The sequence below is a fragment of the Rhinolophus sinicus genome, linkage group LG09 (assembly GCF_036562045.2).
Source record: "Rhinolophus sinicus isolate RSC01 linkage group LG09, ASM3656204v1, whole genome shotgun sequence".
Taxonomy (NCBI): Eukaryota; Metazoa; Chordata; class Mammalia; order Chiroptera; family Rhinolophidae; genus Rhinolophus; species Rhinolophus sinicus.
In genome coordinates, this window is record NC_133758.1 from 83,493,790 (window position 1) to 83,511,970 (window position 18,181).

Here is an 18,181-nt window from a genome sequence, read left to right on the forward strand (position 1 = left end):
CATCTAACACCAGGTGATGCCAATTCTGCCCCAGGGAACACACTAAATAGCAAGGTTTTAGATCACAGAGCTAAGTATTTGACTTTAAACTATTGTATCATAAAGAAAATAAATACCATGTGAGGTAAGGCAGCAATTTTGAACTTACCATATCTCTGTATGTGTTGAAATAGTACCTTGTCATCAAAAGTAGTTGTAGAAGATAGGGATAGATATAAATACAATTATATACAGTAACTTGGAAGAAGATATAATCATCACAATTTTCAGCAGACTAACCTGATAATCATATATGCACAACTAAGTATATTTAAGATGTGTTTACTGAGTTTAATGTCAGTGTTACAGAAAATAATTTACATATGAGTCTTAGACATTAGTTATTAGAAGCAGAATAAACGATAGTTAAGAATATCAGGCTCCAGAGGTAAACTCCCCAGGTTCAAAAGCTGGCTTCCTCATACTCGTCTTCTGACCCCAGGAGTGCTCTCTCAGTGGCTCCCTTCCTTACGTCTGAAATGAGAATAACCCTAGTAAAGATGTCATAAGTTTATTAAGGGTTTGTTACATATAAAGCACTTAATAATAAATTGTCTATGACTGATGGTTATTACTATAGTATCAATACTATTTCTGTTAAGGAAATATTAGGCTGAATAATTTTGAAGGTGTTAGCCTCATCACTGCCAAGATTTGGTTATGATTACATGCCTGTGTGTAATGCCCCCTTTCAAGTTCTAAGGCAATAAATGTTTTCTAGACTGCTCTCTGAGCTGAGCTAGCTGCCGCTACATGCTGCTCCCGGATCTTAGGTTGTTTTTAATGCAGCAATTTGATCATCAGATAAATACATATTTGCAAATCCATTAATTAAATATTTGTAAGTAGCTACAAAGCAATGAGTTAAATGACTGTTCCTGTCCTCAATCAAACCCAATTTTTAAAATATAACAATAACTAGCTTTTAATATTCATCATTAGTTTTCATCTATATAACCATCAAAGATCAATTGCTGTATCATTTGTGCTAATCCTCAGAAATGAGCTAAATTTCTATTGTCCTACATATGGGAGCTCTCTAATTTCCTAAAATGGTATTAATAACTAAGGTATTCTTTAAGTTTCTGTGTTTCAGACCTCCAACTCTTCTTCCTTCTGCTTAAACAAGGCACATGGCAGCCAAATCTTTTGTTGGGTATTAATATGGACTAAATTGAGCTAGTCTCATTGGTGGCAAAAGTAACTGATTTAATTCTACAGCTTTCTTGAACCTTTTGATAGAAACTAAAATCAAATATGAAAATAAAAAATTTTAAATGTAGACTTTTCCCTTTCCTCCCATGACTCCTCTGCTGTATCAGAGGGTATTGTAGGTAGGAGCTAGCTCCTGTATCCTTCCTCCGAAGGTCTCCTCTTTGCTTGTGGCAAGACGGTTTAAGGGTGTTCAGTTTGACAAGGTCTGGAAATGACACATGTCTTTGAGAAACCCCTTTCCTTTATTGTTACAGTTCACATATTTTAAGCATACACTTTATAGAACTAATATAACACTGTTCATTCTCTTTTGACAAATAAACATTTGTATAAACGTTTGTTTTTTTTCTTTTGATAATTTTGATATTGAAGATCACGAACTTAGAAGAACAGTTAGAGCAATTCAGAGAAGAACTGGAAAATAAGAATGAAGAAGTTCAGCAGCTACATATGCAATTAGAAATACAGAAAAAGGAATCTACTACCCGCCTACAAGAACTTAAACAAGAAAACAAATTATTTAAGGTGATTAGTTAAGCAAAACTTTGTAAATAACTTATCGTTTTGTCTTGTGCAAGCCTGAGTATTAAGCATTTGCTAAATCCAGCTGCTAACTAGTGCTTAACAGAGGAACGTGGGCTGCAGATTGATATACATGGTACTTATTCTTAAATCAACATAAACATTTGAATTTATCATAAATGAAAAAATGTTGAGATCTTTTATCAAAATATTTTAAGAATTATTGATTTACAATAACTGTATAATATCTCTGATTTTTGTCATTTGTGTATTTTGGGCACTATATCTTTTGTAAGAGTTGCTTGAAAGAAGTTTAAAAATCACATGTAATGATCTGTCCAACTGGGATGGTTATTTTTGACCCTAGGATGAAATGGAGAAGTTGGGATTTGCTGTAAAGGAATCTGATGCTACCTCTACTCAGGACCAACATGTACTATTCGGGAAATTTGCCCAAATGATGCAGGAAAAAGAAGTAGAAATTGATCGATTGAATGAGCAAATTACAAAACTTCAGCATCAACTTAATATTACAACGGATAATAAGGTACACGAATTTAAAATCTATTATTACATGAAGTTAATTTAAACTAGAATTTTAAAGGGCAAAATGGTGATTTTTCAGTTTCTCTTTGAATGTAAAATGCAAATAAACCTTAATTCTCTTTTACCCATTAATTTTAATTTAACAAGCTATGTATATTTTTATCTCCTCCTAGTATTGTCAAAGATTTTTGATGGTTTACAGGGAGTCTTTGGTGACTTAGATTTCCTCATATTATTCTAACCAAACCTATTAAAAATTCTTCTGTTGTGAGTTAAATAAGATAATGACATTTGGGTGCCATCTGCTATAGACTGTTTTTATTTCAGTACTTCATCCTTTTCGATTAGAGTGTATTGATACTATTTTACTTATAGGAATTCAGCTACTAAAAGTGCAAATCACTTTATATTTAACAGAACTTTCTGAATGAAGTTCTAAATAAAATCTTTGATATTATGGGGGGACTGTTGGCTTATATTAAAATTAATGTAGTGTGTCTGAGAGGTATATTATTTTGTGTGATGAACACTTGAAGATCCTGTCCAAAATAAGATAAAATTCCCAAAATATAAATACATATTTTTATATTACTCTTTTTTCATTAACTGATAGGTTATTGAAGAAAAAAATGAACTGATAAGGGATCTTGAAATGCAAATAGAATGTATGATGAGTGATCAAGAACGTGTGAAGAAAAATAGAGAAGAAGAAATTGAGCAGCTCAATGAAGTGATTGAAAAACTTCAACAGGAATTGGCAAATATTGAACAGAAGACATCAGTGGATGCTAATTCTCTCCCAGAAGAAGCAGATAGTTTAAAACATCAGTTGGATATGGTAATAGCTGAAAAACTGGCTTTGGAACAGCAAGTAGAAACCACTAACGAAGAAATGGCCTTCACGAAAAATGTGCTTAAAGAAACCAATTTTAAAATGAACCAGCTAACAGAAGAATTATGTAGCTTAAAGAGAGAACAGGAAAATCGGGGAAAAATCCAGAGTGTATCAGAGAAAAGTGTTAACACGGCTATAGATGATCTAAGCAAAAAGAAACCTGAACTAGAAGTTGTCCGTACTGAGGACGCTCTTAAACCCCTAGAAAACCAGACTTACTTCCAGTCTTTTGAAGAAAACAGCAAAGTTTCCATCAACAGTTTGGAGACAAAGGTGCTACATCTCGAGAGCACTGTGAGTGCAAAGAACTTAGAACTTACCCAGTGTTATAAACAAATAAAGGACATTCAAGAGCAAGGCCAGGCTGAAACAGCAATGCTTAAAAAGAAGATTGTTAACCTACAGAATATACTTGAGGAAAAAGTTGCTGCTGCTCTTGTGAGTCAGGTCCAACTTGAAGCAGTTAAGGAATATGCAAAACTCAGTCAAGGAAAACAAGCAAGTTCATCAGAGCCTGAAAGAACAAATAGACAGAATTTAAATCCACCAGCAGAAAATGAGATGGAGTCAAATGTATCAGCTCTAACCTTAAGAATATCAGAATTAGAAAGCCAGGTGGTTGAAATGCAGACTAGTTTGATTTTGGAAAAAGAACAAGTAGAAATTGCAGAGAAAAATGCTATGGAAAAAGAAAAAAAGCTACGAGAACTACAGAAGCTATTGGAGGACAGTGAGAATAAACAGGGAGGCAAAGAAAGGAAAAGAAGCCCTCAAGGAGATTTTGAAGTTCTCAAGGTTAGTTTGTATTTGATTTTTTTTCACTTAAATATTCCCCTAAGAAACTATTCTTTTCTATGTTCCGTAGGCTGATTGCTAATTTACTAAATTACAGATGGTGTTCTTATACATCTAGCAATTCATACGTAAAGGGTTTTATAAAAATATTTCTATTGTGTACAGTCATATTATCTCTAGAATAATGGATACGAGCTGTACTTTGTGGTCTTCAAATCACAATATTTATTTCACAGGCATAGTCATTAAATAGAGCAGTCGGAAGAGACTTCGAAGTGTTAAGTTGAGCAAATGTCCTCTAGAACTTGTATGGGTTCTTTTTCCTTTTCCCTCTAACGTGCATGTTATGTGATCATCCCTTTTAGGTAATGGAAAGTATCAAATGTATTAGTGTCCTACTGAATTAACATGTGAGTGATAAGTCATTGGCTTTTGCAGATTTTATACCTGATAATAAACTTCATACTTTCCTAGGAAAATTTTGAATTTCACCCAGGTCTACTTATGTAGAGATCTGAAATCACAGTTATTTCTTAGCATAGGACTGATATGAAAGGACTTTAATTTTCATATCCTCACTTTATAGTTTATAATTTTGAATAGTTGATGTACAGTCTTATCTGAACACCAGGAGATTAACTGATATAGCAGGATTCTATGAATATATAATTTATTTTGCAAAGGATAATAATTTTTTCCATTTGCTAGTCTATTTCCTCCTAGCTCACTGAAACTATAAATGACTATAAGCAATAGTAAAATAGTAATGTGAGTTTTTGTGTATAAAAAATGTCTGAGAAATATCTTAGTGATACCTGATATCTTTGGAAGAAAGTGATATATGTTAGTTTTTGAATGGTAACAATATTTTCATTAATAATTTATAAATTTTTTAGGCTACATACTAGTGTCATGATTTATCTTTCATTCTCAGAAAATCATTCTCACTGTCTCAAGACTATAAAATGATGGTTCTGAAAAAGTTTCCCTATTTTTTCAAAGACCATGGATTATTTCAACCCCTTTTATCTTATAGGCAGTCATTCCTGAAAAAACTTCCTTAGAATGTATACGTGTTTTGAACTTGGTTATATGTTTTGAAAACGATATGTTTCTTATGTTTTTTCACATTTGCCATTCAGACAAATACTGAGCTGATTCATACCAATGAAGAAAGTGAATTTTTTGATCAACTTGCGGTTCTTAGAGCTGAGTTAGCAACTACCAAAGAAGAACTTGCCAGTTATAAAGAAAAGGCAGAAAAACTTCAAGAAGAGCTTTTGGTAAAATAAGTAACATAGCTTCTAATTCAATTACATCTACCTATCTTAATTTTATTTCAAAGTATATTCTCTTCTATAGAAACAAACCCAGATCTATGACTTAAAACTTAAAAAAAATTTAAAGCTTTTGTAAATGTGATGAAAAGTTATTATAAATTCTTTACTAGCATCTTCTTGCTTGGTTTTCCTTGGAATCTTTGTTTAGGGAGATGGTTTTTTAATCTCTAGCCTATTAATGAAGGAGGAGAATGACAGATGTTAAAGAGAACTGTATATCCCATGAGACTCCAGAGTAGAGGCTGATAAAATAATTTCACTTCTGTGGGCATCTGTGACCATACTTATATACAAATGTGTATGGAAACTGTGAATGTTTCTGAAATGTTTTTCCTGTTCTGAGGAAAATGAAAATATTAGCAAGAATTATATTCTCTTCTTTACCCTAAATTCTACATTCAGTATTTTTAACTAAATGTTCTACTGTTTTTCCATTATTTTTTAGATAAAAGAAACGGATATGGCATTTCTTCAGAAAGATTTAAGCAAAGTTAAGAATCAGCTCACAGAGGCAGAAGAGAAATTATCCTGCTTCTTAGAAAAAGAAGCTAAGACTGAGGTGCAAGAAAACAGAAAGGTCTGCCTATTTGAGCCACTTCCTGTTAAAGTGGGTAAAAGCTCCACATCCCAGACAGACAGGACTCTCACGGTCAATAGCAGCAATCAGACTCCACATATTCGTGTTAGAAATGCAGGAATACAGATTGATTTACAGAATGAATGTTCATCAGAAGAAGTCACTGAAATAATCAATCAGTTTACTGATAAAATTGAGCAGATGCAAGAGCTGCATGCTGCTGAAATTTTGGATATGGAATCCAGACATATTTCAGAAACGGAAACCTTAAAGAGAGAGCACTGCGTTGCTGTTCAGTTACTGACCGAGGAATGCGGTGCCTTGAAGGCAGTGATACAGTGTCTGAGAGCTAAAGAGGTAATTGGTTTTCCTAGTAGATGTTTTTCATCATTCTGTGATTTTTTTTTTTTTTTTAATTCTATGTTTTTAAGAGAAAAAGAAATTTGGGACAGTTGCTTCCTTATGATAAAATTACAATTTTAAATCTTTCCATTGTGTACAGTCAGATAATAACTTCCCACAAAGTTCCTATGCAGGTTTGCACCGTGATGTTTTCATTTCTTAATTCATGAGTGTTTCTTCTTCTTATGGTAATAGCCATGAAAAAAACTAAAGACATGATGTAAGCCATGGATAGTTTTATTTATTGTGAAATGTGTGACAGATCTAATTGTGCTTTTTTTTTTAAAACAGCATTTTACAAAGAATAAGACTTCATTGGACCCTGTTTTTATTAAGCAAAAATAGTTATGTCTTGTTTGTTTGTTTGTTTTCTCTAATTAGGGATCCTCAATTCCTGTATTAACACATTCTGATGCTTACCAAACTAGAGAAGTATGTTCCAGTGGTAAGTTATATAAATTTCTGGAATTTTTATAGTACTTGTTTAAAAGTGTTTGTTTCTTTTTAATAGTCAGTGGTTTTCTTTATTTCAGATTCTGGATCAGACTGGAGTCGGGGAATTTATCTTACACAAAGTCAGGGATTTGACTCAGCATCAGAAGGCCGAGGAGAAGAAGGTGAAAATTCAACAGATTCATTTCCAAAGAAAATAAAGGTACTAAAGGACAGATATCTTTTAGTATAATTTAGTCAGTGTGGTTTCTATATTGAACATAGTAGTTTAATTAGAAATTTATGCAGTAAAATCCCCTCTGAAGGGAGAATCGCAGAGCTAGAAGAAACGTTGGCATCTGTTTAGTCTTATTTCCATGTTTTGCAGATATTAAAGTACAATATATTTAATAATTATTTGTATAAGTATTTTTTAAATTTTATTATATTTTTGTCAATATTCTTAAATTGTTATCAAGGACTAGAATTTATCTCCTACGTATTTCTTTTGGTCAAATTAGTGACTAATCGTAAAATCCAAGAAGAGTATGTTAGCTAAATTGAAGGAACAAAGTTGTAGGCCGTTCATTCTGGGATTGGCTAACCCCTGCATAGGAAGACGCCATTCCTCATAGGAAGAAGTAATGGTAGGCTGGTATTTTCTGCCTGCAGTGGCTTTTCCAAATCAACCTAACTAGGTAAAGTTATCTTGATTAAAGTGTATTCTTAAAATGTATTTCTCTTTGTATGTCTGACTTTGTAGTCTTTGAAAAAGTCATAATTCTGGCTTTTGGGTTTTGGTGTGTAGGGATTACTGAGAGCTGTCCATAATGAAGGCATGCAGGTGCTCTCTCTCACCGAGTCTCCTTATAGTGATGGAGAGGACCATTCTGTTCAAGTTTCAGAATCTTGGCTAGAAGAAAGAAGAGCTTACTTCAGTACAATCTCATCTCTTAAGGATTTAATTACCAAAATGCAAGTGCAAAGACAAGCCGAGGTACTCAAAGAATATTATGTGTCTAAATAGTTTTATATGATTTTTATCAATAGTAAGGCACCTTGCCAATTAATGCATTATCTTTTATGATGTATTTTCACATGAATTAGTATATATTGTTTAAATGCCGCAAGTCATATTCTTGAAAATAATTCACATGCTCCTAGGCTTCTAATACTTATTTTGATTAGTAGCTAAACATCATTTTTAGAGCATTTTTTAAATATGTTTATTTGAAAACTAACTTTCGTTTTTTTATACTCTGCTAGGTTTATGATAGTTCTCAATCTCCTGAGAGCTTCTCAGACTGGCGAGGTGAACTTCTGCTTGCCCTTCAGCAAGTTTTCTTAAAGGAGCGCAGTGTTTTACTAGCTGCATTTCAGACCGAGCTGACAGCTCTAGGTACTAGAGATGCAGTTGGATTATTAAACTGTTTGGAACAAAGAATACAAGAGCAGGTATCAAAATGAAACTTTAAATAAAGCTTTAAAAGAGAGAATGCTTTTTAATAGTAATAAGAAAGTGAGTTATTGATTAGTTTTAGAGTAAGTCTGAAGGTTAAAATTCTAACAGGAGCCACTAAGAATATTTAGAAGAAAAATTATTACCTTAAGTGTTTTTATCTTATGTTAGGAAGTAACCAAGACTGAAAATTAATGAGCTAATCGTCTAACTGAGGCAGTTAGAAAAAGAGCAACAGAATAAGCCCAAAGAAATTAGGAGGGATATGATTCAGTCAAGCTCATTACTTGCAGTGGATTCGGTAAAGTTGCCGTGAATGTTGAGCCATGGCCACTAGGGGAAATACAGGCTTAGGTTCCTGTGAGCCCCTGCTCATGATATTTTGTCTGCCAGTCAGTACATAACCTTGTTTTATGTGTGTTTCTGTTTAAAGATACCTTATTTACTATATATTATTGATTTATTAACATTCAACTCATGGCCAACAACACTATAACCTATGCCTAAATGAAGCTTATCTAACACAGGTTTCCTTCATAAAATGTAGCTTTCTTCTGCTTAGAAACAGTAGAAAGTATAATACTTCATCACTGTGCTCGGGGACCATTTTAAACATCATAATCACCAATTTAAAAAAGCACAAAAGTGCAAAGAACACATCACTAAGTGGATGGCAAAAAGGACACGTATTTATAGTATAAGGTATGAAAGAAGAAGGCACACTCACCTTGTTTGACTTGCTAGGAACATGTCCATCTGGCAGTTTAAATGTTTGCCACTGAGTACATGTTTGCAAATGACTAAAAACAATGCATTTATTTATTTGGGAGTCACATACATTTTTGTGAATTGGCAAATTTGTTAATACGTAATCAACAAATAATGAGGCTCAACTATAATAAAGAAAAAAGTTAGTGAAATACATACACTAGTACAACAGAGAGGATAAAACAGTAAAAGTTGGCTCTTTTAAAGGCTAATATAATAGAAACTTTTCTGGAGAATTGGTTAAGGAAAAGATAAAGCATACTTTTTACTTTTAAAAGTTAGGAATAAAAAGAGGATCAAAACCAAAGATATAGGTGAGATATTAAAATAATACAACATTGTGAATAATTTTATGTCAATTCAAAACTTGGGTGAAATGGACAATTTTTCTAGAAAAATATTCCTATCAAGAAGAAATAGAAAATCTGAAAAGACCTGTAAGTAGTAAAGCAATCAAATCAGTAGTTAAAAATCTACTCACAACACTTAGCTTCCAGATCTTGATTTTTAAGTACATTCTCCATTAAGGGAATTAGGACTTCTTGTAGTAATGGCTGATTCCAGGGCTGGGCAAATACAGGATGAATCTGGAATATCTCATTTTGCTAACAAGGAATTGCTAAAAGAATAAAGGCAATACGTCAGAGGATCACAGAAGCCAGCTTGAAGGCGTTCATTTCACACTGGCTAAATTTGGGACAATTTCAACATCAAACTAAATAACGAGAATGACAAATTATAAACCAAAGAGTAAAATAAGAATTCATGAGTTCATACTAATATAATAAATGAATAAAAATTCTTACAATAGAATGTTGACTAGCAGGTAGAAGCAATGGTAGAATTAATAAATCACCCTTTGTTAAACACTATCGTAATAGTCAACTGACTGTGATCAGGGAAGTATACTTACAGAGTCTCAAAGAGAAAATACTTTTTAATTACGAAAGGAAAAGCAGTAACTTTGTAGTAGAGAAACCTTGCCGATACCACCTTAACCAAGTGATCAGAGTTAATATCCCCAGTACTGGAACCAGCAGACACCATGTACTTCCTGACATGAAGCTCACAACGTCACTTTTGTGCATAACCAAAGTGTGCTCATAGGGACACATTAGACCAAAGTAAATTGAGGCTTCTACACATCTATCAGAAGGGCCAAAATAAAAATTAGTAACAAAACCAAGTGCTGACAGAGAAATTGTAACTCTCGTACATTGCTCTTAGGAATATAAAATGGGAGCATCACTCTGGAAAACAATCTGGCAGTTTCTCATAAAATTAAATGTACACTTACCATACAACCTACAAGTCACACAGTATTTAATCTGACAGAAGCGAAAACTTATCTCTCCATAAGAACCTATGCATGAATATTTATAGCAGTTTTATTTGTAATAGCCCCAAACTGGAAACAACCCAAATGTCCTTTGACAGGGGAATGGTTGAACAAATTATAGTAGATCCATACAGTGGAATGCTACTCAGCAATTAAAAAGGAACAACTACTGATACTCTGAACCTCTTGAGTTATATGACACTCTTGAAATGACAAAATTATAGTGATAGAGAACAGGTCAGTGGTTGTCGGGTTAGGAGTGGGGAGAGGATGACTACGAAAGAATTTATTTGTGGTGATGAAACAGTTCTGTATCCTGACTGGTGATGGTTATATGAATCTATACATGTGATAAAATTTCATAGTACTCTACACCAAGATAATGAATGAGTGTATGTAGAAACTAATGATATATGTATAAGTGCTGTAGTTTAAATAGTATTGTACCAATGTCAGTTTTCTGGTTTTGATAATGTACTATAGTTATGTCAGATGTTATCAGGGAAAGCTGGCTGAATGGTACGTGGCAACTTTGTCTTAAATTATTTCAAAATAGAAGTTTTTAAAAATTGAGGGGACATACAAAATAACCTGTACTCCTCAAAAATTCAAGGCCACAAAAGAAGACTAATATATCATTTTCTGCCCTTTTGCTATTAAGGACATTTAGCAAAATTTAAATAAGCTCTGTACATTATAGTAGGTTATAGTAAGTTAATTTCCACTTCGATAATTGTACTGTGGTTCATAAAAGAATATTGTTTATAGAAAATATACATTACAGTTTTTAGGGTTAAAGGAGCATCTGACTGCAACATATACTCACACATTTTGGAAAACAAAAATGATACATGTGTATATGTGTGTAGAAATATACACACAGATACATAGATAGAAGGGTAAAGCAAGTTTGGTTAACATTTGGGGAATTTGGATGAAGGATATATGGGGATTCCTTGCACAATTTTTGGAGCTTTTTTGTGAGTCTGAAATTAAAATACGAAATTAACTACAATTTTTTTTTAAATCTATCCACAAAAATTATACCAAGCCCAAATGGTTTTACAGGTGAAGTCTACCAAACATTCATGGACTAATTCCAGTCTTACAGATAAGCTTCTCATTGTTGGATGATTGTGGGAATGCTCTTGCCCTATCTTTGTGTGAGGAAGCTAGTATAAATCCTGGTTCCCAAAATCAGACAAAGATAACACAAGAAAGAAAAAATGTGGACCTCTTTTATTCCTGAACATAGATGCACAAATCCTGAACAAAATATTAATGTACCAAATCCATCAATTTATATATTTTAAAGACACAATCACCTTACACTTATCCAGGGATGCAGGGTGCATACTATTAAAAACAACTGATGTAACTCATTACTTTAACTAATCAAAGGGAAAGAACGTAGTCATCTCAAGAGATAAGGCTAATTAATTAAAATGAAGAATTTCATACTTTAAAATAGCTTAAAGCAAATAAACTAAAAAACAGATTTCTAGAACTAAATAAAGTATGTCTAGCAAAAACCTACAACAACCATCATATCTGATAGCTAAATATTAAAACTATTTCTTATCAAAGGGTCTAGTAGTTCAACTTTGTCCTAAATATCTAGCTAGCAAAGCAAGAAAAATAATTAAGGATTGGGGTTGTGGAAGACCCCTTATTTACTTACATAGAAAACGAAAGAGAATTTATACACACAGATTTTTATAATTGATAAGAAAGTTGGATAATGTTGCTGGATAAACGATCAAGATACAAAAATCTGATTTCTCAACAGGAAACAAAATATAATTTTAAAAATAATTATTTACAGTAGCATTAAATGGACAAACTCCTGAAAGTATACAAACCAAAACTAACTCATGAAAAAAATAGAAAACATGAATAGACCTGTAATAGTTAAATTAGTAATTCTAAAACTTCCCACAAAGAAAAGCCCAGGATCAGATGGCTTCACTGGTGAATACTGCCATGTTTAAAAAAGAATTAATACCAGTCCTTCACAAATTGATCCAAAGAAAGAAGAGAAGGGAACACTTCCGAACCTATTCTATGAGTTTCAAAACCAAAGACATCACAAGAAAACTACTGACCAAGTATCCAATGAGATTAATACAACCAATGGAAAAACGAACAAATAATACAAATATGTGCTCACATGGAAGATAATAAAGAGTATCTAATCATTATATGAAAAGATGCTCAAAATGTCATATTATTTGTAGTGTGGAATACTATATAATAATGAAAATTGGTGTAAAGTAGGTCTACATGTGTCAGCCTAGATGGTTCACTAACACTTTAAGTAAAAAAGGCAAATTACACCAAAATGAACACAATATGATGCCATTTATATAAAGTTTTAAAACACACAAAACGGTATTGTACGTTGTTTAGGATATGCGTATGTATGTAATAGTATACAGAGAGTATGAAAATAATGCCAGACTTAGAATTTGGTTATTTCTTCAGCAGGTGGTGCAGAGGAGGATGTGTTCAGGGAGTTGTACACAGGGGGCTTTAGTTGTATAGGTGCTTTTTCCTAGGCTAAGTACATGGGTGTTTATTATATTATACATCATGTTTTCTTGTGTGTTTGAAGAATTTCAAAATAAATGTAAAGATTAATAACCAGAAAGTAAATCCTAATGAGCAGGAAGAGAAAATGAATAATATCTTTATACAATTTTAGCATGTATGTTCCATTCATTCTTCCTTAGACTTTGTGGTTATTAATTTTCTTGTCTTTATAACTTCTTCACTTGATTTTTTTACTTTGCATTGTTGCAGGGTATTGAATATCAGGCAGCTATGGAATGCCTCCAGAAAGCAGATAGAAGGAGTTTGTTATCTGAAATTCAAGCACTGCGTGCTCAAATGAATGGTAGAAAAATGACACTGAAAAGAGAACAAGAGAATGATCAGCCAAGCCAAGGTATGCTGTATAACAGGGTCATATGGTGGCACAAATAGGTGACAATGTTTCACTTCATCTCCCTTTTTATTGATCAATTAAAACACATTTCTTCTTAGTCACATTTTGTTTTCATTCTCCTATCAGAGAGGTAATTTACATTAATTATTCTAGGGATTAAAGGGTTGTCCAATTGGTTTTAAACATATATATGTGTATATATGTATACATAATGTTTTTATATATTGTATATGTGTGTGTATTTAAATACATTACACAAATATATGTATGAGGTCAGACAAGTAAGTTCCCGAACTAATCCTAGAAAAAGTGCTGCATACCTCACTGCTGAATATCACTACAGTCACCTTAGAACTACTCCCCTTGGGAAGCTATGCACCAGTGCCAGCGCCTAGTCCACCCTTGAAAGCAATTCTGGAACTCTTTCTGGAATGGCCATCAGAGCTGTCGTTGTGTTACTGTCCTGAATGTCATCAAAATGTCTTCCTTTCAATATTTCCTTTATCTTCTGGTAAAAAAAGAAGTCATTGGGGGCCAGATCAAGTAGTAGGGAGAGTGTTCCAATACAGTTAGTTATTTCTGGCTAAAAACTCCCTCACAGACAGTGTCACGTGGGCTGGCGCATTGTCGTGATGCAAGAGCCATGAACTGTTGGCGAAAAGTTCAGGTCGTCATGCAGCTATTTCACACTTCCAAAAATAGTAAACTTGGTTAACTGTTTGTCCAGGTGATACAAATTCATAATGAATAATCCTTCTGATTTCAGAAAAGGTTAGCAACATCATTGCAACAAGTTCGCAAACTTAATTGTCAGACTTTGTGTATATATTTGAATACATACACACAGTTGACCCTTGCACAACATGGGGGTTAGGAGCAGTGACCACTTGAGCAGTCAAAAATCTGAGTATTAGATTAAGACAGCCTTCCACATATCAAAAATTCAGTATTTTTTTTTTTTTTAGAGTTGAAAAATATTTAGGGTTTTCTCACCAGGTACAAACTCCTACATAGCTTTGGGAATAGAAATAAAATAGCTAACATTAAGTCATGCTATGCCATCTAAGCTTATTTCTCCATCATCATAAACAAAAGCAATAGTTCTTGAAATTGGGAAGAAGTAGTGGTTGTAAGGTGCATGGGTTATTGCTCAATTACTGCAAAGATAAAATGCTATGTGTCACACAGACTGGTCGGGACATGCTTTAGAATATCAGTGGACTCCTTTTATTTCCTGTAAAGTTTGGAAACAATTTCTGCTAGCTATGTGTGGAGAGAGAATGACAGTAACTCTTACAAAATACTTGAATCAAAGAGACTGCAATTTTCTTACATAGAAACAGATATATTTAACTTACGATGAACAAACATTGTCTTGACCAGGTTGTTTCCCCATTAAGTTCATTATCTTTCTTTTTTTGAAGCTCTTTATAAGGATAATTTAAAAGAAAAATCCACAATGAAAGTAACTATTTCTTTTTAATCCTTTTTTTATTGTGAACTATAACGTACATACAAAAAAGTGCAAAATGCAAAACTGTACAGTATAACAAATTATTAAATTAGTATCTGTGGAAGCATCACCCAGTCAGATATCCCAGAAGCCCCCTTCCCAAACACATGCTCCTCTTTTAACCTAGATACCTATTATCCTGATTTTTTTGTTGTTGTTTTACTCTCTACTTACATATTTCTAACCGATGTAAGTTTACAGTTTTTCCTGCTTTTGAACTTTATCACACTGTATATATTTGTGTCTTGCTTTCACTTCTCGATGATATTCTTCTGTACATTGTTATTCAGTGTTTCTGATACATACGTGCCAGAGTTTCTGATGTATACGTGCATGAGTTTTCTGGGTACATACCCAGAAGTGGAATTGCTGGGTAATAGAATACATATGTTCAAATGTATTAGATAATGCCAAACTTTTCCCAAAGTGGTCACATCAATTTGTATGCTTACTAGCAGTGTATGAGAGTTCTGTTGCTTCACGTCTTTGCCAACAATTGGTATTGTCAGACCTTTATTGCCAATCTGGTGAGTGTGCAGTGGATTGTTATTGTGGTTTTAATTTTACATTTCTCTCATTATTGAAGTAGTTTGTCATGATTATTGCTTGGCTGGATTTCTGTTTTGTGAAGTGCTTGTTCATATCTTTTCCCCCACTTTTGATAGGGGTCTGTTAATTTAAATTGAGTTGCAAATAGAAATCTTTAGAGATTAAAGTAAAATAGAAGTTTCATCATATCTAGTGAAGATACATGTCTTTGTCTTCAGATTTGTTTAATAAAATGGTAGAAACTCCTGTCCTTTTGCAGATTTTGAAAGTTACACCATAGTCTTAACATTTGTCATTGGAAAGCTGAAGATTTAAAATATCTTAAAATATTTCAGAGAAAACAAGTATAATGACATCACAAATATATCACTTATGTTTCAACAGAATTAATTGATTGTTTTCAGAAAATTGATTAGTATATTTTAGTTAAGTTCAACTCCACTGAAAACTTAATTAATATCACATAGATACATATTTATACATGTAAATCATTAGCCTCTACTCCCTAAGGAATAGTTTTAAACACCTAAATTAACATGATTATCTTCTAAAGCCAATATTATTTCTGTCTCCTAACATCAGTAATATGAATTGTAATATGAAGTGATGAACTTTGATAAAATTTTTTAAGTTAAAAATACATTTATGGTAGAATGCAGAAACAAAAGAATGGAGTAGAAACCGCACCTCGAGTCTCCTAAATCCTACTAGGTTGGTGCAAAAGTAATTGCGGTTTTTGCAGTTATTTTTAACCTTTTAAACTGCAATTACTTTTGCACCAACCTAATAAAGTAATGACTATTAATGCTCAGGTAAATATGTCTCCAGACCTTTTCAATGTGCATATGTATATAAGTTTATATTTTTCACAACAGGGGTATCCTGATGCATATTTTGTAACTAAAAATAAAATATTGTATTTAGTGAATTAATATTTCAGTTTGTTTTCATTGTAATAGATAGACATATAGCAGGGTTTGGTGGTTTTGTGTTATTTTGTTTTGTGTTTTTTTTTAAAAAGACCGTGATCCAAATTGAGGTTTGGACTTCTACTTCTCTTACAATAAAGTTCCTAGGTACTCTGCGAAGGAGGGCTGGACAAAACACGCAAGCAGTTCTGGTCATTGTGGTCACAGTCACATGGGTGACTCCTACAAGTGCTTATGTGGCTGTCAGAACTACTGGAATTTTTTAGTGTGAGCTACAGAAGTTTTGAATGAACAAATACAGATTTCTGTTGTGTGAACACATGGAGTATTTTTATTCATTTCAGGTCTTGTATCCATTCATGTATTCTGTTAAACTTTTATCATGCTTATATATTTATAGTTCTGAAATCTTGACCATTAGCCCTGTGAGGAAAATACGCATAAAATGCACATGTATATGAATTGCTGACCTTTGGGAGTGAGATCTTTTCACATTCGCTTTGTAGTAATTTCCTCAATTACAAATCAGTTCTTACCAACAAAGTATTTATAAACCAAATAAGAGTTGCTAGATCATACTTGAAATATGAATAATCTTCCATTTAGAGCTCTTGGAATATAACATACAGCAGAAGCAGTCTCAGGTGCTGGAGATGCAAGTGGAGCTCAGCAGTGTGAAAGATCGGGCAGCAGAACTGCAGGAACAATTGAGTTCTGAGAAAATGGTGGTTGCTGAACTGAAGAGTGAACTTGCCCAAACCAGACTGGAACTAGAAACAACACTTAAGGCACAGCATAAGCACCTCAAAGAATTGGAGGCATTCAGGTATGCCAGGCTCCCTTATTATACACCTGTATTAGTGAAGACATTGGAATAATTTTGTCACAGACACTGGGCAGATGTTACAAAAACATAACATTATGCATGATGTTTAAATAGCATGAAACTTTGTTATTTATAGGAAGAACTAACAGTGGAAAGGAAACATTCGAAATGATAAATTTGTGATATTGGCATAGTCTCTACTGTGGCTTCAGTTCTATTTGAGACTTGTATAAAACATATAAGTTTGACCTTTATTTTACTACCAAGTAATTTGAAATGACATTTATGATTTCAGTATGATTCATGCTTCAATTAGCTAATATATGCAAAATGCTTTAAAAGATAATGCTTGTAAAAAGAATAAATTTGTGAGTGTAAATACTGAGATATTCTGCTTGCTAAGTATTCATTCCAAGTACAGTCTTTATTTTGAACATTATTTTCACACACAAACACGTTAATGCCTCTGTTTAATAAAAGACAAAAGGAAATTTTTTATTAATATTATTTTGTAACAGTAAATTGTTTTTAATGGTAAATAATTGTACTGCTAGAAACAGTTCATTTGAAATGAACCAGTCAAAAATCTTTATCTTTACATGGTTTGTATTTTTCTATTAGCTAGTTTATAATATGCTTCCACTTTTTAGTGGGAGCTGTTCTCTCTTTCTCTCTCACTATATAGTCGTCAAAGTCGTTTTATGAGAGTTCATTTGTCTCTCTGATTTAGGTTGGAAGTTAAAGATAAAACAGATGAAGTACATTTGCTTAATGACTCATTAGCAAGTGAACAGAAAAAATCCAGAGAGCTCCAGTGGGCTTTGGAGAAAGAGAAAGCCAAACTGGGACGCAGTGAAGAGCGGGATAAAGAAGAACTTGAGGTATTGTTATCTCTGTCATTAAATATCTGTGGAAAATCCAAAAACGATAGAGGATAGAGAGTCTGGAGACCTTTCTCTTTCTTAAATGTCAACCTTAGACTCTTCATGAAGTACAATTAAGTTAACTACTATTATAATTGTTACCTGAACTGTTTTATCAGGAAATGCTAATAGTGATGCTTTTTTTCCATTATTATATCCAAGGAT

At 33.0% G+C, this 18,181-nt stretch overlaps 1 protein-coding gene across 11 annotated transcripts in view; it reads left to right on the plus strand.

The window, feature by feature from the left end:
* The window catches only part of AKAP9 (A-kinase anchoring protein 9), a 144,148-nt gene that overhangs the window by 113,399 nt on the left and 12,568 nt on the right, over positions 1-18,181 (plus strand). For 10 of the 11 annotated variants that reach the window (XM_019716603.2, XM_019716627.2, XM_019716642.2 and 7 more), the window contains 12 exons: positions 1,627-1,779; positions 2,144-2,323; positions 2,936-4,012; positions 5,155-5,295; positions 5,798-6,286; positions 6,713-6,776; positions 6,865-6,986; positions 7,572-7,760; positions 8,030-8,218; positions 13,132-13,276; positions 16,874-17,093; positions 17,824-17,974. In XM_019716603.2, the coding sequence (XP_019572162.2) occupies positions 1,627-1,779; positions 2,144-2,323; positions 2,936-4,012; positions 5,155-5,295; positions 5,798-6,286; positions 6,713-6,776; positions 6,865-6,986; positions 7,572-7,760; positions 8,030-8,218; positions 13,132-13,276; positions 16,874-17,093; positions 17,824-17,974 (3,120 nt within the window). The remainder of the gene's footprint in view (positions 1-1,626; positions 1,780-2,143; positions 2,324-2,935; positions 4,013-5,154; positions 5,296-5,797; positions 6,287-6,712; positions 6,777-6,864; positions 6,987-7,571; positions 7,761-8,029; positions 8,219-13,131; positions 13,277-16,873; positions 17,094-17,823; positions 17,975-18,181) is intronic. The other variant, XM_019716620.2, reaches the window with a different exon arrangement.